Below are 21356 nucleotides of genomic sequence, written 5' to 3' on the forward strand. Positions count from 1 at the left end.
TAATTCAAAGTAAACAGACCCATATACCTCGATATTAACCGTGACATTTTAATCAATGAGCCGGTCCAGGACAACTGCTTGTGTTAGATTTAATATACTTCTCAATCACACCTGACTTGTTTGTATGTTCATTTTAAGGCATCAAAAAAGTATGTTGGGTCTGTAATTCATTTACATAGTTTTAAAGTAGGTTCGTTTGTGTTTAACCAGTTTTTTTGTGTGTGTTTTATTATTCCGTTATGATTTTGTATTATTTTATTACTCGTTTTATTGCAAGCTTGTTTTTCAGTAAAGCGCTACTGACGTGCTGTCACCTCAGTAGTATGCGTGGGCGAAGGACCAGGTTGCCGGGAACTCTGCTCACCGAATCAGTCCCTACCAGCAGCCACGGCCGGAAAACATTAGAAATGTTATGGAAATAATGCAAACCAATTTCCGAAGACATTAAATCATTTTCATGAGCAATTCCCTTTGAACTTTACTCCCAGCAACACAAACAGGTGCAGCATGCTGTGAAAACGGCACTGTAGGTTTTGTACAAGACATAAGGAAAGTCTGACCTATAGCATTTATAACAAATAAAGACAACCAAGTTTTATTTGTTTGTGATACCTTTTAATAGGATTAGGTGAATATGTTTAACCAGTACAAAATAAGGACCAGACCATAAGGGCTGGGTCAGTTCAGCCTCAGAAATAAACACACAGGTTCGTGAAAGCTGCTCAGACCCCTTACTTTCCAAATACCCTGGTAGCTCTGAATAGATAATTGTCACCTCTTTAAAAATATGCTATGCATTTTAATGAGCAAGCCATCTCACAAGTAAAATGGTTCCCCTGAAATGTTCTCTCTTTTTCTAGCATATTTTTTAAAGAGGAGACAATTATTTATTCAGGGATACCAAGATATTTAGTAAGTAAAGGGTCTAAGTGAGGAAAACTAGGCAATACAATCCCCACCCCTAGTCTTGCTGTAAATCATTTGTTGTTTACGTAATTTGTGCCAGTACTGTAAGTAATTAAGTCATTTTTTGTTTGCCTTTTCGCTATATTCTGAGCATTTTCTTGCGGAAAATGGGAAAACCATTTAAAGTCATGTAAAAATAGTATTCACCTCCAAAAGTACCCACAGTGATAGTAACCTTCATCGCATGGAATGAATAAGTTATACATCATGGGCCTTTTTAAGGCAAAAATCTTTTCTATTCAAGAGATGGAATTTAATCTGTTTGTTCACTACAAAGATGACAGATTCAAAAAAGCATTACTGTTGTACAATTACAAGAAGAAACCGATAGAAGTTGAACAGACACATATTTACTATTTAATATTTCAAATGGAGTATTTAAAATACAGGAACAAATTGTGTACAATCAATATAATAACAACATCTTTATGGATATATCTGAATTCTTAGTTGTGCCTTAAGGTTTACTTCTGGATTTTAACCCAGTTTCCAGATACTAAGATTAAGTCTCTGGGCTAAAACAATGAGCAACCCAGTGTGTTCAGCACAAACTAATCAGAACCCTTTTCAAGACAAGTATTTGCGAATGTCCTTTTGGTTCTTTGTCCAGGTTCCATTACGGAGTGTTGCAGAATAGCAAATGGTCTGGATCACACTGCAGAAACAGCTGATGAGACAAGAAAAGTATCGTGTTGTCGATTTAAATAATCTGGTGTTTGTTGTAGCATAATGTGTACAATGCAGGGGTGCACAACCTGAAACCAGTGGCCTGTATTTGTCCCCCCAAGTCTCAACCAGCAGCCCCCCACACACTGTATAAGCCCACACTACAGGGATCCAAGGAATCAGATAGCTCACACACTTAACTGCAAGGGGTAATTTTTACCACCAATAATTAGAAATTGTGAATGAAAGGTTCTTTTATTTCCATAAGCCTTCCTGTTCGGACACATTACTTTCAAGTTTTGCTTAAAGTTTGTTCCCTTCATACTTTGCTAGTCATGGTTAGTGGAACAAGAACAAGTGAGTATCCAGACTGTCAAAAAGCAAGTAATTATTAGCCCTGTGATAACTTGTCTTCTGATCTTGACATAACAATTGAATTGTCAAAATCCCGAGATTAATTATTTTATGATCTTGACAACCAATTCTCTCCCTCCCCAGGTCCTCAATGAGGCACCGTACCATGATGGCTATTAAGGCCCTTTTACTAAACACATAACATTCTTTATAAAAGGGAAAAGGGCATGATGGAAAATGATGTAATCAATTAGCCATGCTCTAACTTCGGGGACTGTATAAAGCAAATAAAGACATCTGTATCCCTTCATTATTCAAATGTAATGACACAGGAAGCCTACAACAGAATCGGCCTCTACCAATTTTTTCGATTGAATGGCTGACATGAAACATACCTTATCAATAGGTGCACAAGCCTTAACCAATAATACACAACTCTCAAACGATTAGCCTTTAAAAAATGTCATTAAACATCAACGTTTCGGTGCCTCAGAACCTGAATGTAAACAGTCATTAATTGTGTATTAAAAACAGTCAAAGATAAACTAGGTGGTGTCAGGTAATCACTGCAGTGCCAAGCACACTAGTGATGTGTGAGGATAAGACACACACACATTCCAGAAATGGAAATACAGGGAGAAAACAACAGAAGCGAAACCAATTGAAAAATAACAAAGAAAATGTGAAATGTTAATCATGTTTTCATGCAAAAAATCATGGATAGCACCCGTGTCAGCATTTGATGTAAAAAAATAAAAACAAATAGACCTAGAAGAACACAATTACTTAGTACCTCTAGCTGCAAACTGACAAAGATGTTTAATCTGAAACATAAGTACAGTAAATAGACAATGGAAGCTTTTTTATGTGCTAAGAAACTCAACATTGCAGTCAACCCTGAATCTAACCACCTGTCTATTAAGATAGTCTTAAATGCTCCATTTACATTCTTTATAAACAGGGTTGACAGTAAGAAACACAGATCAAGGTTGTAGCTTATGAAGAAAAAATAATACACAGTAGATATGGTTGGTTCATTTACCTTCCCCCTGGTTGTGTTCCGTGGGGATATGAGCAACGCTGACCACTCTGGCAATGGTGGCAGATGCTGGAAAGATCCTGCTCCTCATTTGGGCAAACATGATTCCTACCTGTTCCCTTACCTCCTGCTGCCAGTAGGCATACACAAGCGGGTTGAGCAGGGAGTTGGAAAGCCCTAGGAGCCACAAATAGTTCTCGATCACTTGATAAAGATGGCATCCCTCACAGAATGCCTGTACAACGCTGGTCATAAAGAATGGTGTCCAGGAGATGGTGAAACAGCCCACCAGGATAGCCACTGTCCGCAGAGCTTTCATGTCTCTTGTGTAGTGTCCAGTCTGAGCTTGGTGGGAGCCTGCACGTTGAGTCTCTCTGATCTGCCGCTCGTGTGAGTAAGCAATCTTTAAAATGTCACAGTAGAAGAAAATGAAGACCAAGAAGACAGGAAAAAATGCCACACAGAAGACAATAATCATGTCCTTGGGGCGCACCACTAAGAATAAAGCACAGAAACCATCATAGTTTTGCTCATTCTGGAGCTCCTTCACCATCACGGGCAAAAACCCCATCAAGAAGCAGAATAGCCACAGACCAGAGAGGCATGCAGCCAGTGTGCGGGTGGTCATGATGTTAATGTACCGGAGGGGCAGCTTGATGGCCAGGTAGCGGTCGAAGGCAATCAAGAACATGGTGAGGATGGAGGCAGCGCAGGGAGATGTCACACAGGCCAATCGCAAAAGGCATCCAGTCTTATGTGTCAAAGAAGCATGGGCATTGAAGAGCTCTGTGGCGATCCCAGTTACTCCGATACCCACTAGGATATCGGCCACAGCCAGGTTCAGCACAAAGTACCAGCTCATGCTCCCCTTTTTATGAATGAGGAGCAGCAGTGCTGCTGCTATCAGGAGGTTGGTGCCAATGATGAGGACAGACGAAACGGTCAGGATCCAGGCGATGATGGTATGGTTCATGCTGCTGTTTTAGGAGAAATCCTCTTTTTCATAATCAGCAACAGAAATGCTCTCAGGCCCGTCATGACCGAATGTTGTTACTGTCCTGGCTAAGTGACGTTTGTTAAATTCTTCCTGCTGTTTTTTTTTTTGGATGAATTCTCCAGCGTACACATACACCAACACTCCCTCTCACACAGTTTTCAGTGGACATCAGCTGTTTTAAAATCCTGGTTACAGTGCTGCATTGTGGCAGATATTGCATGTAGATTAATATTTAGTTAGCATGCATGTATCACACATGCCCACAAAAATATACAATCAAATGTTTGAACTGCTCTCCTCTGTTTTCTTATTCTTCTGTTCCTATTCAGCAGCTTAGTAACTCAAACACTGTTTACTGTCACTTCAGCATCTGGAGTCTTCTGTGGCCTCAAGGTCTTTAACCCCAGCCCTGCACAGACTGAAATCTGATTACAGTCCAGACTTCGTCTCTACAGCTGGAATGTCTTTGTGCTCAAAATAACATCTTTTCTTCATAAGTGTTAGAGGTGAATGCTGTGGAATAATTATTATTTTTAGTTGGTGTAATGGGCGGTTTCTCTCCCTCTCCCTCTTCCTGTGAGTTTGTTGGTTTTGGGCAGTGGGATGTTCACAGTGTTAACAGCAAACACCTTCACTTGTTGATACCAGTACTCAGAACCCTCCCCTCTCTGGCCACTCCATGGTTACTAGACAGCAACACACTTTCTGTGATAAGCCTGCTTTTTATTGGTCTTGGTTGGTTCTATGATCCAGCGTACAACTGTGTTCCGAGCCTTCATACTTGTTGACATGTTTTATCTCTCTAATACACTCCAGCCTCATTAGAACGCATCAGCTCATATTTGTTTACATTGAGTGGCTGCCAGTTTGCTAATTAGTCACACCTGCATGCTTTCTGGGTTTATATCTTGAAGAATTCTGACCGTTTTTTCTTTTGCTAATCCTCAGATAACCTGTAAAAAAACAGCAAATAGGAAGCTAGTCTCATGTGGTGCTTCGTTAATTTCATTGTAGAATAAACCCTGTGTCTGCCATCCCATTGGTCAAGGTGGCTACCCTAAATCTAGCAGCACTACTTCCACAATGTTTTATAATTAATGCCCATATAAAACAGGTAAACGAAGTACAGTAAAACTTTGATTAACCGAACACCTCTGTTAGCCGAACAGTACCTTGTTACCAGAACAGTGCAGAATTGTAGGTTATATTTTTTACAGGTAAAGGGGTGAATGACATCTTTTTATGAGATTTCTTGATTGGGAAAGTCGTGTAAAACATTTCGCTGTCATAATTTGATTATCAGAACAATTCGATTATCCAAACTCCCCCTGGTCTCAGTTAGTTTGGATACAGAAGTGTTCCTGTACACGTAATGCAAATCAACTTAATTCTGGGAGGCCCAGAGTATGTAGCGTCTCAAATATCTGTTCATCGATCACTTTGAGTCATCAAAACCACTCTCAAAGTTTATGATGGAGATGCTTTACAAAATGATGTAAGCACTAAAACATTTTTACAGTGTCTTTCCTCTGTTGTAAAGCAACTAAATTATTTATGACGTAACAATACATTTCACAAAAGGCTTCCCGATGCCACTTAGAACTGGATAACTGAATTGATCAGTTATTTGTCATCCCGTAACACTCAACCCAGTCTTTGTGATGTTGGCGCACAGAAATACCTTTTCAGCTGAAACACTGACGCCTAAATGTGCCCCATTTTCATAACCCAGTTCAGAACAAACACAACACTCCTGCACAATGTTGGAATGCTATTCAAAGCTACTAGAGTTTTCAGCTCCATTTAGCTGAAACTCTGTTGTCAGCGTTTATACTGACAGCAGCACTAAACCGGTCAGATATCCAGGCCTCTAATTGGACTCCTCTGCTGCCCTGCGCTCACCTGAAAGCCAGTTTTCCTACTGCTGAAAGTTTTGGCTATGAAGCTTTGTCAAGTTGTTTTATGTTCTTTGGAAGACATACGCCAGTTGCTTGTTTAATGCTGTTTTTTTTCTGAGCTGAAAATGTCCTTGAAGAGAAGACTTCTCTCGGTGCTGCTCTGCTGCCTCTCCTGTTTTGCCTCGCTCTTCTGCCTCAGCCCAGACCGCAACAACTGCATGTTGCTCAGTGCCCAGTGAGTCAGTGCACCTTCTCTGGTCCAGATCTTATTAGCTTGGTTCTCATTGTGTTAGTTCTCCATTTAGAGATAACGAACTATAATAACTAGAACAAACAACGCAATGCACTTTCAAATAAACACAAACTAGTGGACGGTATGGTTTTGGTCTTTTGATGAAGACGATTAGTAGGTTCACAATGGGGTTATTGCTTGCTGGAGAGTTTGTTTCGCTGTGAAGAAGAGACTTTTCCAAATCTCTCTCTTCTCTAACCAGGTCTACACCAAGTTGTTGCTATTGTAGATGTGTAGGTGTTGCTGGTGATTTGCCATCAGTGACACAACTTGTTGGGAGTAGGTTGTTAGTGGATTTGGGACCCTGGTGTTTCCTAACTTGTACATATATTCAAGCATCTTATTGCTTAGCTGTAGATCCTCATGCTTAATCGTACAAATCCACTCACAAACATACACTTCCTGTCAAACACACCTGGTCACAGAAACACATACATATAGCCTAAAAAGCTAGTGATAATCTTGTTAAACACTGATTATAGTTGTTTTGCTAAGTCCAGTGACCACTGTTATCCACTATTCTGTAAAGTCAAAATGTCCTCTGAAATTACAATGCAGGTTGATAAAACTGAGTCTGGAAGATAAACATCAGACACTGAAAAATACATTTTATTAAACATTTGTCCATAGGCTGAATTCAGATGTATCACGATATGTAGCTATCAAGACTGCATGTGTCATGACAAATAACAGTGTGGAATTTTATTGCATTTTGTATTGTATGCTGCAAATACCTCACACCAATAGTATATGAAAATGTGATTTTTCATTTTGTATTTCAGGAATCCGCTCTCTACATTTCACCATCTGTGCCAAAGGGCTCTCCGGCTATTGCGGACAGCTTTGTGAACATGGAAGCTTAGGAACGAACTCTCTAGCTGCCCTGCCTCCTGAAGAAATATTTGATATTGATGCGTTTTAATTGAGCTTTCTTTCCTGACTGTGGACTATTAATACTTTATGGCCTGGCTTTTTCATTGGGGGAAAAACTGAAATGAAATAATAAAACATTCACCTTTTTTCAAACGGATTACATCCGCCTTACGTAGTTCCATTTTTATGTTTCAGACACAAAGGATTTCGGCTGCTGAGGGTTACTTTATTATTGTTTTTCCGCAGGATTTATTTCCCCCTGTTTTGCATGCTTCAAATCATAAACCAGTCTGATCTGATTAGCATGGCTGTTAAAAAGCCTTTAACTACACGAGATAAAACCTGATAAAACAGCAAGAGAAAGGGCCCTCACTTTTCCACTTATTATCATTTACTTTTCTTTACGTTGGTTAATGCTTTAAGTGGAGGTTTGATCTAATTTTTTTTTTATCTGATAAATGTTCAAATAAAGCAGAAGTAACATTTAAAAGCAATTTAAAAGATATGACTGTAGTACTGTTTTCCTAGTGAAATCAGGTTACACTAAAAACAGAAGTCATGCTTACAACAGGCGGCTGTTTATCTTGTAAGTCACTAAAAGGATTGAGCATTGGTGCTTGTTTACTCAAGGTGCCACTGTCATTCACTTGAATTGTTCATTTTTCTGTGACACATGCTGGGCAGGTGGAACTGGATCAGTCAATTATATTGATTGACTATAATATGCCTAAATAAATATTTGAATGAAACCCTGCATTACTGTATGATGCAATATAGTATAACAGTACGTACTGTGTTGTATGGGTGTGCTTGTGTCAATCACTCTGCATTGCAATGTGTATTCCCCAAAGTTAATGGATAACACTCATTCATTAAACAACGGTCATATTCTTCAGTTTGTACATGAGATATCGCACCATTATTGCGCGAGTTTGACCCTATTTAGAAGGAACAGGTTATCTATCCCCCAGCCCCTTGACTTTTTAATTCATTGGCTGTCACGAGTCCCGCCTCTACTACCCGGCCGGTAACTTCCTTTCGGCCGGGTCCTGTTTGTGCGCATGAGCATTGAAGTCTGTATGGGTCTAAATTATTTGCAATTTTTTTTTTTTTTTTTTTTTTTTTTTTTTTTTAACTCTCTTGGAAAGAACATAATTTTTACCTGAATTACCAAGTTTGTTTAGCAAGAACTGCACACACAGGTATGCGATTATATTATATTATTACTAGTATTAATAAGTATGTAATCAGTCAGTCTGAGCTATTTTTAAATGTGCACGGGTGTTTTTGAAATAGGTGACATTTATTCTACTAGCCACGGGAGGTCAACTACATTGTAAATCCGTGATATTATTGTTACTGCGTATATCGATGGAAAAATGTAATGTATGTATGTAATGGTATTGCCTTATGATTACTGTATAAAGTACTGTAATGTATGCCTAATGATTATTTTCAGTAAAGTAAAAAATCATTGGTGTTACTTGTACGCTACACTACAGACCATGAAAGAATGGGAATGTGGATGTCTTCCTTTTGAATTGTGTTGTGTGTTTGATTCCTAGAGTGAGTGTTACACCAGACCTTGTCTTGCATTACTGCTAGCAGTACTGCATTTCCAAGTTTTAATGAAGTGTAAGTAGCAGGCTTAGTCGAAAATGCCTGGTCTCCAAGTGAACACAGGTGGTATGTTACAGTGGAAACAGTAACACTGATTTTCATTAGCAGTGTCAGACAAACAGGCAGCTACACTCCCTGAAATGTCAAATCTGAATTGGAAGCCTTTTATTTATGGAGGTCTGGCATCGATTGTTGCTGAGTTTGGTGAGTAAAGAAAATATATACAGTAAAGTAGGTTTGTATTTGGGGACATTTCCCAATTCCTGGTCAAGACAAGTAACACTGAGCACCTTTTTCTAAATAGTAGGCTCCATTGCAATTCCATAAAACCCAGTTCAGTTACTTTTTGCAAGTTTTTTTTTTCTCCAAGTTTGCTGGTAAATTATTATCAGGTGGTCTTTGCCATGTTTTCCACAGACTTTAACTTTTTACCAAACTGCGAGTATAAACATGTTAGTTAAATGGCTAGGAAATTTACTGCATCCTTATTGGCTGCCAACATTCCAATGACATAATGGTTAAAAGACTACAGCCAATGGTGCATATCTCATTTAATTCCAATCAGAAAAATCACAGTTTTTAAGATAAGAATGAGGCATTGTATGAGCTCAATAAAAGGTGTGCGTAGCACTGTGCCTTGTGCCTCACAATGTACCCGAGGCTTGGGTTGTGTCACTACAAACCACTCCTTGTGTGTTATTGCATACATATTCCAATGCACTAACCAGTAATAAAGGTGTAGTATTTGTGTACTTCACAACTTGGACTGTTGAAACCCATTAATTTGTATCAGAGTACAAAGGGTGAGACTTCTGCAATTGTCTTTGCAGGTACCTTTCCTATTGACCTCACCAAGACCCGGCTTCAGGTCCAGGGGCAGGCATTCAATGCCCATTACACAGAGATCCGGTACAAGGGTATGTTTCATGCCTTGCTGAGAATAGTGAGGGAAGAAGGTTGCCTTGCGCTTTACTCTGGGTAAGACATCTATACCTTTTTAGTTAGTTTTAGTTTTGTCAAACTGGTCTCTTTTAAATGATGACAGTATTGATGTCTACCAATCACTGGACCCCGGTCTTGCGAACATTAATATATGCTTCCTCATTCCAAAAATAAACTCCATGCATAAAACGTCCTTGTGCAAGGCTGTAGGTGGCTGATTAGAAACAAATATAACTGCAGTATATGCTTATTGTGGATGCTTTTATTTTTTATAGTAAAATTATTGTGATTCCCTCCCCCCCCCCCCCCAAATGCAGGATTTCACCAGCTCTCTTGCGACAGGCATCTTATGGCACGATTAAGATTGGCACTTACCAAACGTTGAAACGTTTGTTTGTAAGCCGTCCAGAAGGTTGGTGTTGATGGATCGTTCTTATTTTCTTTCAAATGTTTTTTTTTTTTTTTTTTTTAACCCATTCTGTTCCTGGTTGCATTGATGTAAAACCTGTATGAAAAATAGTATTGAAACGTTTTCAGTTTTCAAAATGTCAGTACGGTATGATTGTTTCTAGGAAGGGAATTATTTTTTTATACCTACAGGTATGGGTAATTGTTAACATTAAGCAGGTTACATGCACAGTTTTTAATTCTGAGAGAGGTTCCCACAGAAAAAAAGAGAATCTTAATAGTCATTGTCACAGATTTGGACAACTATTTCAGGATTGCTCACCCAACCCAAGGAGTCATAAAGATAAAAATGTGTTGTCTTCAGGCAAGAACTTTTGCTTAAAAAAACTGGTAACAGGGCTGGTATGTTTTCATTTTGCTAACAGAATGTGTTCCTTATATATTTAGTAGAGGGGCATTTCTTGTTAATGTCTTTGGCACACGTTTGGCCAGAGTGTATCACATTTCTTTGCCTGCAGAGGTAGCCATTTCCACAATCATTGCTTTCCTGATGATCTGTCTGAAAACGCCGTGGTCCACATTAAAGACATTGCAGATATAGTGAGCCATTTCATATCCCTTGGATGATGTAGTTTACTGTGTTCTAGAAGTCTCCTTGGAACTTAAACACAATACATACTTTACAAACGTCATGCTGGTGAGAGATAGTAGTACTAGTAACAAGCTCCAATGTTTGTCGACCTCAAAAGTAGAAAATGTTTGTGCATTGTGCACAAAACAAGTGTGGCTGTGAATAAAGAGTATTTGAAGTGTGTGATGAGGAAGTATATCAGAATAAAGAAGACCTTTAGCCAGCAGCAGTGGCCACAGCAAGGAGCACAAGAACATTATGTTTTGATATAAAAAAAATACAAGTCTTAAAGAAATTGTTTGAACCCATACTTGATAGCGCATATATATATATAGCGCCTTTCATAGTGTACCACCATCACAAAGCGCTTTACAAAGGTAGGCTGGGAATTACAATAGTACATTGATTTAGCATCTCATCCGTAGGATGGAGCACAAGGAGGTTAAGCTCAGGGTCACACAGTGACTCAGTCAGGGGCAGAGGTGGGATTTGAACCAGTGACCTTCTGGCCCAGGACTGGACCACACTACCTCCATAACATTTTCAATCTTCTTTTATAAAAAAATGGGGTGAACCACTGTGTTTTGAATGCTTGTTTTGATACAGATTGAGGGTCCTCCTGTCAGTGTTACTATTGTTCTAACTTGATCCATTCTCCTCCTGTATCACCTCCTGTTTGATTACGGTGTGGCTAGAGAATTCGTTATTCCTGTTGAACGACAGTATAATCATTGTAGTCTGTCCTTAATTTCTTGCTTTAATGGATGCGGATATACAGCAATACAGTATCTCACATTTTTCACAGATTGTAAGTCAGCCTAAATAAACATATATAGATTGTGTAGTATCATTTTCTTCCGGGACTTGCATTTAATTATATTTTAGCTGGTAATTATTTTAAGGTTAACTTTTTTTTTCTAATGTCTAATAAATGTAATTTAAAATAGATACTGTAGTGTTTTGGTGGATTTTTGTATTTATTTATTTTTTAGTTCTAATAAATGATAACCGTTTATTATTGATCCTGTTATATGAAGTATTGCTTGCATATGCATTGTTTTTTTTCTTTTTTTAAACCTGATTCTGAAGTCATTTGCTATTTTCAGATGAGACGATGGTTATCAACGTTTTCTGTGGGGTTGTGTCTGGGGTCATATCGTCTTCAATAGCCAACCCTACGGACGTACTGAAGGTAAGGCGTTCTGCACCCAAACCTCTGAAATCTGCTTCACAACAAACATAAGCCATTCTAAATACAAATTCCACAAAACAAGACTTTTTCGTGAAGACTTGTTTCATCGTATTTCTGCCATACTGTATAAAAAGATTAGATTGTTAAAACCATTGCACAGCAGCTAAGGTCACACTGTCCAGTTGTATCTATTGCTTCAGACAGGACTGGAACATCAATTGGCTTGCACAAAGCTACTGCCTGTCCTGCTATTGGATTTAGGGCAACTGTTCTCCCCATTGCCATTATAAGTAGAATGCAATTCAGAGTCAAGGGACTCTCAACAAAAGTTTAAGCTTGTTTTTGCTTAGAATGGGATTCAAAGCACTTGAGCTCAGACAGCGTTTCTTTTCTTTGCTCCTTGCAGATACGCATGCAGGCTCAGGGGAGTCTGCTCCCAGGAAGCATGATTGCAAACTTCATTGATATCTACCAGCAGGAGGGAACTCGTGGGCTGTGGAGGGTAAGGAAAGAGATCCAGGCTTGTACTGTAGATATATTTTCAGTGGAAACTGATTGGAGATCAGTGGCTGCACTCATTGGTCTCTTCCACTTCGTAGATTTTGCTCCAGTGTTTGTGAAAAGGCCCTGACGTGTTTCTCATAAACCCAATAGGATTTATCCACGGCTTGTTAGTTTTAAGAAACTGTTTTTCTTGTTTTTGCATTTGGAATTTGTGTGCCAGTAGTGTAGTCCAGAATGCCGTGCAGTACGAATTTGCCACATCTCCCTTCCCACTTTGCTTCCTGTAGGGCGTTATCCCCACTGCTCAGAGAGCAGCCATTGTTGTTGGTGTGGAACTTCCTGTCTATGACATCACCAAAAAGCATTTGATCCTCTCGGGTCTGATGGGCGACACCGTCCTTACACATTTCATGTGAGTATATTTGCAGCTTTGTTACAAAGCTAAATGAGTGAGAGCTTTATAATCTGTTACTGGTGTGACTAACTACTGCCCCTTTCTCCACACACACACGTATGATAATATTCGTTGTTCTAATAAATATAATTAACAGGTCGAAAGATGTTTACTGGTGTATTAATAATGTACAGGCCCAGTTTTCTGTTAAACTATGATTGGTAAGTATGATTAGCACCAGACAGTAGTCCACTTTCAGCCCAGTCTCTGTCACCCTAATCCCCACCTCTGCAACCTGACACGTGCCTTTTCTGCAGTTCAACTCTTCCTTAAAGCCGCTCTAAGGACAGCAGCTCACAATTTAAATCGACAATGCATCCAAAAACTCAGGTCCACCATCCTTATTCCTTCTCAGATCCAGCTTCACATGTGGCCTGGCCGGAGCCCTGGCATCCAATCCAGTTGATGTGGTGCGAACGCGTATGATGAACCAGCGGGTCCTGGCTGGGAACACAGTGCTTTACAAGGGAACTCTGGATGGGCTGCTGCACACTTGGAAGAATGAGGGCTTTTTTGCGCTTTACAAAGGATTCTGGCCCAATTGGCTACGCCTGGGACCATGGAATATCATTGTATCCTTCTTTTTTTTTTTACATTATGTTTTTCTTTAAAAGCAATATTTGTATTTAATATTATTTCGCTATCATTTTGGCTGGTGTAGGGAAGCATCACTTCTGAAGGAATATAAACCATATGGATAATATTGCTACTCCGACATTTCTTTGAACATGTGTAGTCTTGTAATATTGCAATTCCTCCGCTAAGATTCTCACTTTAAACACAGTCACACTGAAAAAGTACAAACCTATGTGTCAAGCTGATGAAGGCACTAGCTTAAATTCTGGTCGACTAGACCATGCCTTGAATTTGAGCTTCACATCCCATAAATTGTATGCAGTGAGTGAAATCTGCAGGTTCCTTGTTCAAAGTGAGTTTTAGTGACCAGCAAGTGTTATATGTAGTCAGATTATTGTGATCTTTTCTTCCATTATTTTATGTTTTCCTTAACTAGAGCCCTCAGTTTTTCATCACTTACGAGCAGCTGAAGAAACTCCCCTTGTAGTGACCAAACAAAACATGTGCTTGTTCTATTCTCCTGTGATTGGGGGAGTCAGCCTGGCATTGTCCTGCTTGCCTTCTCTATGAAACTCCCAAACGCAAAATGCAGGGATTTGCTGTTGCACTGGTCACAGTATGCCTCACAATCGTTTTCATTTGCGTTGTATTTGTATTTTATTTAATATTATTTATTTATTGAGGGGAGTTGCGTTTGGACACAAATCAATTCAAAAGAATAAACCTTCTGTCGGGCTGCGTGGCATATCAAAGCATCTCTGTGGAGGTTGTATGAATGAAGAAGGTAGAGGATGACGAATGGTCGAAGGAAGGAAAGCAGGAAATGGTATTCCCATTTGAAAATTCTGATTGTTTTAACTTTTCATCTGTATTAATCAGGAATCAATTAAGCAGACCATCCTATGCTCTTCCATTAACTTGATGAGTTGTCCACCCTCTTTGCCTGATACCAAAAGGTCCCCATTTAAAAAACAGACTGCTTACATCTGCGTGACTGCAGTCGTCAAAAACCGTCCTCAGAGGCAGCTTTGTGGCACTGTCAGAATTTGTAGCTTCGTGTTCACGTGTAGATTGTTTGAGTCGCCATTACATACATGTTGAGGGTTTCCAATAATGTGGTCAGGGGAATTAATGAAGTTTGGTCAAGAAAGTCAAGACATTATTATAAGTAACTCTTACAGTGTTGTCGTAGTTTGTTTTTGTCTGTAACATGGCTTGTAGTTTGTTCTTTATGTTCAAGGGTTAGAATGTGCACAGGGGGAGGGCCAGGGTATCCTGGGCTCACCGCGCACCAGCGACCCCTGTAGTCTGGCATGGCGTCTGTGGGCTTCCCTGTAAGCTGTCCAGAACTGCGTTGTCCTCGGACGCTGTAGCTCTCCGGTGGCTGCATTGTGGGTCTGCAGTGTGAAAAGAAGCGGTCGGCTGACGGCACGCGCTTCGGAGAACAGCGTGTGTTCGTCTTCGCCACTCCTGGTCAGCACGGGGGTGGTAGCGATGAGCTGAGCCTAAAAAGAATTGGCTATTCCAAATTGGAAGAAAAAAATGATAAAAACAATTGGCGACTACTAAATTTAAGTCGCCTGCAAAACTGTTACAATTTTATAACACAATATTACAATGCGTAAGAGTCGTGTTTGTGTGGAGAGAGAGCATTAGAAAAATATTTTTTTATTTTTGTAAAGTTGTACTGTGTTTTTTTTTGTTTTGTTTTTTATACAATAACTTGTGCACAGGAATAATAATGACCCCTGATTTGTAGTGAAGTCTGGGTCTGAGCTGGGGGTACAACAAACCAGTATTTCCTGGCTGTCCGTACTCAAACACAACTGTTACTGTACACTCCCTCCTAAAATGCCTTGCCATGTCTAAAGTCTGGGTGAGATCATTCTTCTTTATCTGTGAAACATCCTGATTCTTCTTCCTTAATTATCTTGTGAGTGGTGAAACGAGCTGCATGATTTCACATTGCTGTGCTTGGGGGGGTTTTCTTCACTAGCTGGCTGCTGTCCCATTATTGAGATGGTCTGTTTTGGGAGATCTGTTGCGTTTAAGCTGCCTTTGCACTTTTTAAATTGCTTCTGTGAAATGAGATAGTGTACATAGTACAATGTGTGTTATATTGTGTTTTTCTTTCATTTCAGTAAATGGAATGTATTATTTCATTGTATAATATGTAACTAAACATCTGAACGGGTGTACCCATGCTTCTTAGAATGTCTGTGTAAATTACACTCTGTAATATTTAAAACAGTCTGTTTATTTTTATTTTTATGATTTTGTTATGCACTGCAAAGTACTAGGGTTGAGCAAGAGTGATTTGGTATCCAGTGTTGGAGGCCTAGCATGCCTGAATTGCAATTCTGTTTTAAAGTTCAGATGAACTTGTATATATAATTTTAACTTTAAACAACTGTGAAACTAAAATACATCTGAGAAGCTGGTGGTGGAATACGTGCTGTGCTGACAGGAACATAACTGAAACACACTTCGCTATACTGTACCCCACAAATTAGCCAGGTCAGGAACCATCGAAGCCCCTGTTGCTCTGCCCACCAGCAGCTTTAAAAAGCTGAGCTTTGACCCACTGTTCCCCCTTCCTCTTCTGTTCTCTGGTTTGTTGGCTGTAGTTAGTGGTACATACAGTAACTCAAACAGCTACAATGAGAAACTGGTTTGCATTAGAGTAATCGCAAAAGGCCTCTTAGAAAAAACTGATTTGGATTCCACTCAGTCCTTCCCAATTGGAATGAATGGTTTCTCTGTTTCTGAACAGTTAAATCTCCAGAGGATTTTAACACAGTCTCTAGGCAGCTTTAACTATCCCATTGTGTGCTGCTGAGTGAAGCTCCGCCTGTATTAGTTCTGCCATACAAAAGTAGGCCATACATCACTACTCTTTACTGAACCAGCAATCATTCTAATGAAGAAGGTAAAAACACTAATCAAGGTTTTAAAGAACACTTTCCTACCACTCCTTTGCATAATGCATTTCTTGATAAGTCCCTTGTTATTTTTGTTGTATATCCTATATTTTCAGGCTTCATAAAAGTTTACCACGGTACATTTTCATATTGACATAAAACAAAGTTTTGGTCGAGGGATTTTTTTTTTTTTTTCCTACCAGACCAAATTTATTTATATGGTGATAAATACAATGTGGTAGAAATTCCACACCGAGTATCTCCTAAACTCACAATTTGCAATTCAAAAGCTTTAAACAACAGTATAAACTTGGCAAATACAAAATCATATACTGTTCTTCATATCTTCTAGCTGTTTTGGTGAATGTTTTTGTTGCATATACTGTCATCTTTTAACATTCTCCAGCACGATACTGTTTTTTATTTTTTTATTATACTTTTTTTTTTTTTTTAGTATTAAACCTTGTTTATTACTTAAAGCTTTTAAATGTGTTAGGTATTCTGAATAAGCAAAGAAAAGCTGCAGAAAGTTTCCAGGATCATTGTATTTGTCAGCCTTCTTCCATTCATACAACTCGTGACACAGTTGCTGGAACGGTCTGTGCTGCTGCATGTGGATAGAGGCTGGGTGCTGTTGTCACCACAGGGAGATAGTGTCAGAAAAGAGAAACCACTATAGAAGGGGTAGACAATATTTTTGTTTAATTTTACTTCAGTCACGTTAGTTACACCTTTTGTTGTGACACCATCAGGGGCTTTGTGAGAAGGACAACTCCCTTGTTAGCGTGACTCTTAAGATTGTCCTGCTCCTGGCACTGGGACGGACACCCCTCTTCTGTGTTCAGGTGATACTGCCGCCTGTAGTAACAGCGTGACACCAGAATGAGAATGAACATCTCCATCACCAGCAGCTGCTGATGCATAACTGTGAACAGCAAGAGGGAGACTTTGTTTATGGTTCTGTTCCACATTTGGCTGTATATATATAGACTAACATTAGTATGTTTTTGGAGGACGAAGTTAGTGTCTAATCACTGAATATAGTACAGAAGCACACAGTGTTTGCATTACCTCAGGCTAGCTGTCTATGTGTATCTATAGTAAGCATGTCAAACTGAAATAATGGAACGGAAAGGACACTTGCATGCTCCTCTGGCTCTAGCTGAGAAGGGTGCTGCGCACACAATGGTCCCCGTGCTGACCAGCAAGTTAATGATCCCACCCTGAGCCTGGGTCAGAATAAGAACACTCTAAAAAGAAAAAAGAACGGAGGAAACTGTTACTACGGTAACAGTTTCCTGCCCATGCAGACAGAAAATCACAAATGCCAAGTATGGTTTTGGTTTACTGAAATAAAAAGTTGATTACATAGCAAGGTTTTACCAGGTTAAACACTGGTCTATTACTTTTGTGCTGAAGTTTTCTTGCATTTTGACTATCTTGTATGACTATCTACTGCTAAAGACAAATCAAATACTCAATAGTCAGCCTTTTTCTAAAATAGCATCCCATATAAAAACAAGCAAACCATTCAATTGGGATTTACATTACAACACATTGTAAAAACATATGGTTAGCTATCTGTAGGGTTACCTGATTTAAAGCAAACTTGGGTACTATGTTGTGCCTGGACAGGTTGGATTTTGCTTGGTTGAAGAGAATCCCTATTGGCCAGAGTGAGAGTATGAATGCAGCAACAGAGAGAATAGTTATCCAGAGGAAAGCGCCATTGATTTTCATCTGTAAAAGGAATGATGTAGTCAAGGTTTAGTAAATACAGTACAATTAATGTTTTGGTTTTTATTCAGTTTTGCTTTTACAGTCATTTGCTTTTTTTCAGGATATGTAATTTTTAAAAATATGCTAGAATAAGTTGCTTGTTCCTGTTTGGCATGCCACATGGTCTAATTGCATTTGGGCAACTGAGTGAATCTTACCAACAGCACAGGAAGAGATTAGGTCCAAGGAAGCGACAGCAACTTAATCAATTGTGTTATTTTAAAAATGCTTAAGTGAAATAAATACAAAATCAGATAACCAATGCATCTTCAGAACAAGCGTCAGACTCTCTGTGATTCAGTCCTGCAGTCCTGATTCAGTGAGTCAGTTTGCATGTAAAGAGCATTGAATTTTATGATTTGTTAATTCTGCATTTACTGGTTCTTCGTGATCCCATGTTAAAAGGTACTGCATGAAAACTGTTCTTGCTGGTGTTTTACCTTTCCCTGTTCATAGTTTCCATTAGTCCACAGAACTGTGGCAAAAAACAGCAAGATGGGTCTCAGGAGAGCTGCTTGCAGTGTTCCAGACTTCAGAACAGTTAAAGTCTTCCTACCAAAGCAAAGAAAGAGACGTACAAAAGGAACAAAGACAAAGCCAAACCCTACGATGAGACCATTGACTGAATGGATCAATGTCAATTACACCAAATTAGTGGCCGGCTTTTATTCTGATTGTACTGTATATTGATAAGGATTAAAAAAATAATCTTAAACAGACTTTCATGGCTTGGCTTTCGAAACCAGAGGAAGGTGACATACTAAGAATTCTTAATTGCCCATATGATCATAGCACTTAAGTTGCACAGAAATGTCTCCAAAAGACACAAACACAATGTAACTGCACTTAAGATGCATTTTTACCCAAGTAATGATATACAGTGGACTATTTGATGATCCAAGTGCTGAAGTACTCTATGTATATACTGCATGTGAGTAAGTATAGGCCAAGGATGGAAATAAGACTCCTGTTTCATAGCAGCTTCACCCACTCTAGGCTGTAATAGGTGCTTGATTAGGCTCAGTGTATTGGTAACAGTCTCAGGTGTGTCTTACTAAACTGCAAGTAAAACTGGGAATGGATCCAACTGCTATGGAATGGGAGTCTTAATTCCATCCCTGGTACAGGCTATAATATGTGTGCTTGTTTCCAGTAGGGATCACTTTTTAAATTAGTCCTAAACATAGCGTTGATGTTGACATGTCTGCATTGGCTGGTGCGTGTGCTTTCATGTGGTATAAATATATGTAAAGAAACACAAGAGACACTTCACTGTTGCTGTTCTTTTTAAAAAAGGCGTACCTGGACATTGGTATAGTAGGTAGACACAGGCAACAGCAGCAGCAGCAGGGTCCAGTGCTAATCTTCAAGGGGACTCCATGCAGCCTGTGGATGAAGGCATCATCTCCACCATACTCCTCCACTATCATCACTAGGAACTTATGGATACAGATCGTGAAGTAGCTGCAGAAAAGGACATAGAGAGGGTGACTACCAGGCTGTTGCTTTGCTTCTGAGGTAAGAAAACATTTTAAGCCTTTGTGAATACAACTGTAGGTGAAAATAACTAACCTTCAAGTAAATCAGCAGCTGTTTCACAGGATTTTTTATTTTTATTTTTATTTTTTAAATTCGGCAACTTGTCTGTGAAATGACTTACATGGATGCAGTGAAGTCTGTAAACATGGTTGAGCGAGGTACCCACAGTCCAATACAGGAAGTGGCTGCTATGACCTAGAACACATTGGACAATAGATTAGATTCTGGGCTTTACAGAATCGAATTGCAAATGTATCAGTTTACTGTTATATTGTAAAGTTATCCTGGTTTACAAATTAGTCGCTCAATTTACAGGAACACTGCAGCTCAGACACAGGCAATTGAACTGATGGCTTTGTGTCTATAATGTATGCCGTGTGCATAACTCACCGGGCTTCTTGTAGATAGAACACAAAGTGTACACAATGTTCCAAAGAAAGAAGCGACAATCCATATAGAAACGTTTTATAACCAGACTAAAAAATATAATCTGCGTCACAAAGGCAGTATTAACCTCACACTTACCGGTGGAGCCCCAGTGATCCAGATGTAAGTCGTCCTTTTGTAAGAAAAGGGTGTTTTACTTAATAAATACACGATTTCTTCAAGGTACACAAGATTTCCCAGAACAGTCATCATTGTTAGAACCCCATATAGCGTGCTCGTGGGTATATCAATGTCTACAAAGAAATACATTGTTATGTATGGCCTACTGATATTAATAATAATAATAATAATAAATAATAATAATAATAAATAATAATAATAATAATAATAATAACGCACATTCATACTGTTTAAAAGTTTGCATTAGACTCCAAACGTTTTGAACAGTTTATACTTTCCTTTCTAAAAACAAATAAACAAACAGACTTTCATGAGTCATTAGTGATAACAGGCGCGCATGAGAAACGTTGGATATCCATATTTTACCAGTTTATTTTCCACATAGGCTATCTGGTATCCCACATCTGTAGCAGTTATCATTCAGCACTGTAAGAAAAGAGAAACTTACTGTAAAGAATCTGCTCAGCTGTCGGAGGATCACCTTCACATCCCGGAGGCTGGCTAATATTTTGCTCCATTTGCACAAAATTCTGAGGAAGAAATCTTCCTAACTTTTTGTTGATGGGGGAAAAAAATCCATGGACAACTTTTTTGAATTTTACATCAACACACAACAGTGCTCCGTCACCGTGGGAAAAAAACCGTCCGCACACATTCTTCACTGCCCCGTTGCTTGGCTATTCCAGGCTTCAGTGCTGTAAGAAACAGAAGAGGGGGAGCGGGGTACAGTCTGATGAGGCATTGAAGAGTGTATTCAAGTTCATTGGCATGCATTCTCACCACATACCAGTAGAGGGATAACTATTACTGTACAAGACAATTCGGGATTGAAATTAGTGAGCCACAGTGTAGTAAAAAGCGATCAGCAACATAATGCCATTTGCAGAATTTAATGTCTGCATATATGAAGTATTAAAAACAATACATCTTGAAAGTAAGCATTTGTATTTCATAAGGGATTCAAACAACAATTCTTTATTAGAAGCAAAGCTACAAGAAGTTGATTTCGATTTGTATACAGAATAATCAGAATGACCTTCTGGAAAGTTTTGATCTATTCTTTAAAGATGAATGACGCAGAGATTCAACTATGTAACTTACAGCAAACTGCTTCGGACACCTTATGTGCATAATTCAT

General features: G+C 39.1%; 3 protein-coding genes across 7 annotated transcripts; 1 reads left to right on the top strand and 2 right to left on the bottom strand.

Annotated features, from left to right (window-relative positions):
- Positions 1-3020: 3020 nt before the first annotated feature.
- LOC121295878 (glucose-dependent insulinotropic receptor-like) lies at positions 3021-3998 on the bottom strand. The gene has a single exon (XM_041220995.1). The coding sequence runs from the start codon at positions 3996-3998 to the stop codon at positions 3021-3023; it is 978 nt and encodes a 325-aa protein (XP_041076929.1).
- A 4204-nt stretch (positions 3999-8202) lies between these two features.
- LOC121295317 (brain mitochondrial carrier protein 1) lies at positions 8203-14389 on the top strand. 3 transcript variants are annotated; one of them, XM_041219793.1, is made up of 9 exons: positions 8203-8287; positions 8811-8909; positions 9536-9683; positions 9965-10059; positions 11793-11878; positions 12285-12380; positions 12670-12794; positions 13192-13408; positions 13858-14389. In XM_041219793.1, exons 2-9 carry the CDS (start codon positions 8846-8848, stop codon positions 13897-13899), a joined length of 873 nt encoding a protein of 290 aa, XP_041075727.1. In that variant the 5' UTR covers positions 8203-8287; positions 8811-8845; the 3' UTR covers positions 13900-14389. The 3 variants fall into 3 exon arrangements, with proteins under 3 accessions (XP_041075727.1, XP_041075728.1, XP_041075729.1); XM_041219794.1 differs by having other exon boundaries at positions 8204-8287; positions 8814-8909; XM_041219795.1 differs by lacking the exon at positions 8811-8909 and having other exon boundaries at positions 8204-8287.
- A 2629-nt stretch (positions 14390-17018) lies between these two features.
- LOC121295254 (organic solute transporter subunit alpha-like) lies at positions 17019-20973 on the bottom strand. 3 transcript variants are annotated; one of them, XM_041219697.1, is made up of 8 exons: positions 20667-20973; positions 20177-20331; positions 19773-19846; positions 19415-19576; positions 18553-18664; positions 17927-18073; positions 17478-17583; positions 17019-17191 (listed from the first exon to the last, which is right to left on the bottom strand). In XM_041219697.1, exons 1-8 carry the CDS (start codon positions 20734-20736, stop codon positions 17175-17177), a joined length of 843 nt encoding a protein of 280 aa, XP_041075631.1. In that variant the 5' UTR covers positions 20737-20973; the 3' UTR covers positions 17019-17174. The 3 variants fall into 3 exon arrangements, with proteins under 3 accessions (XP_041075631.1, XP_041075630.1, XP_041075632.1); XM_041219696.1 differs by having other exon boundaries at positions 17019-17258; XM_041219698.1 differs by having other exon boundaries at positions 17019-17258; positions 20177-20210; positions 20667-20753.
- Between the last annotated feature and the right edge of the window lie 383 nt (positions 20974-21356).

Source organism: Polyodon spathula, chromosome 20 (assembly GCF_017654505.1).
Source record: "Polyodon spathula isolate WHYD16114869_AA chromosome 20, ASM1765450v1, whole genome shotgun sequence".
Taxonomy (NCBI): domain Eukaryota; kingdom Metazoa; phylum Chordata; class Actinopteri; order Acipenseriformes; family Polyodontidae; genus Polyodon; species Polyodon spathula.

Excerpts from the sequence above, each read along its gene's own strand:
- LOC121295254 (XM_041219696.1), bottom strand. The coding sequence starts at position 20,736 with ATGGAGCAAAATATTAGCCAGCCTCCGGGATGTGAAGGTGATCCTCCG. Across the intron at positions 20,332-20,666 it reads AGCTGAGCAGATTCTTTACA|ACATTGATATACCCACGAGC; the intron begins GTAAGTTTCTCT and ends ATTTCTTTGTAG. Across the intron at positions 19,577-19,772 it reads ACAGACTTCACTGCATCCAT|CTACTTCACGATCTGTATCC; the intron begins GTAAGTCATTTC and ends CCTTTTCTGCAG.
- LOC121295878 (XM_041220995.1), bottom strand. The coding sequence starts at position 3,998 with ATGAACCATACCATCATCGCCTGGATCCTGACCGTTTCGTCTGTCCTC.
- LOC121295317 (XM_041219793.1), top strand. The coding sequence starts at position 8,846 with ATGTCAAATCTGAATTGGAAGCCTTTTATTTATGGAGGTCTGGCATCG. Across the intron at positions 9,684-9,964 it reads TGCCTTGCGCTTTACTCTGG|GATTTCACCAGCTCTCTTGC; the intron begins GTAAGACATCTA and ends CCCCAAATGCAG. Across the intron at positions 12,795-13,191 it reads ACCGTCCTTACACATTTCAT|ATCCAGCTTCACATGTGGCC; the intron begins GTGAGTATATTT and ends ATTCCTTCTCAG.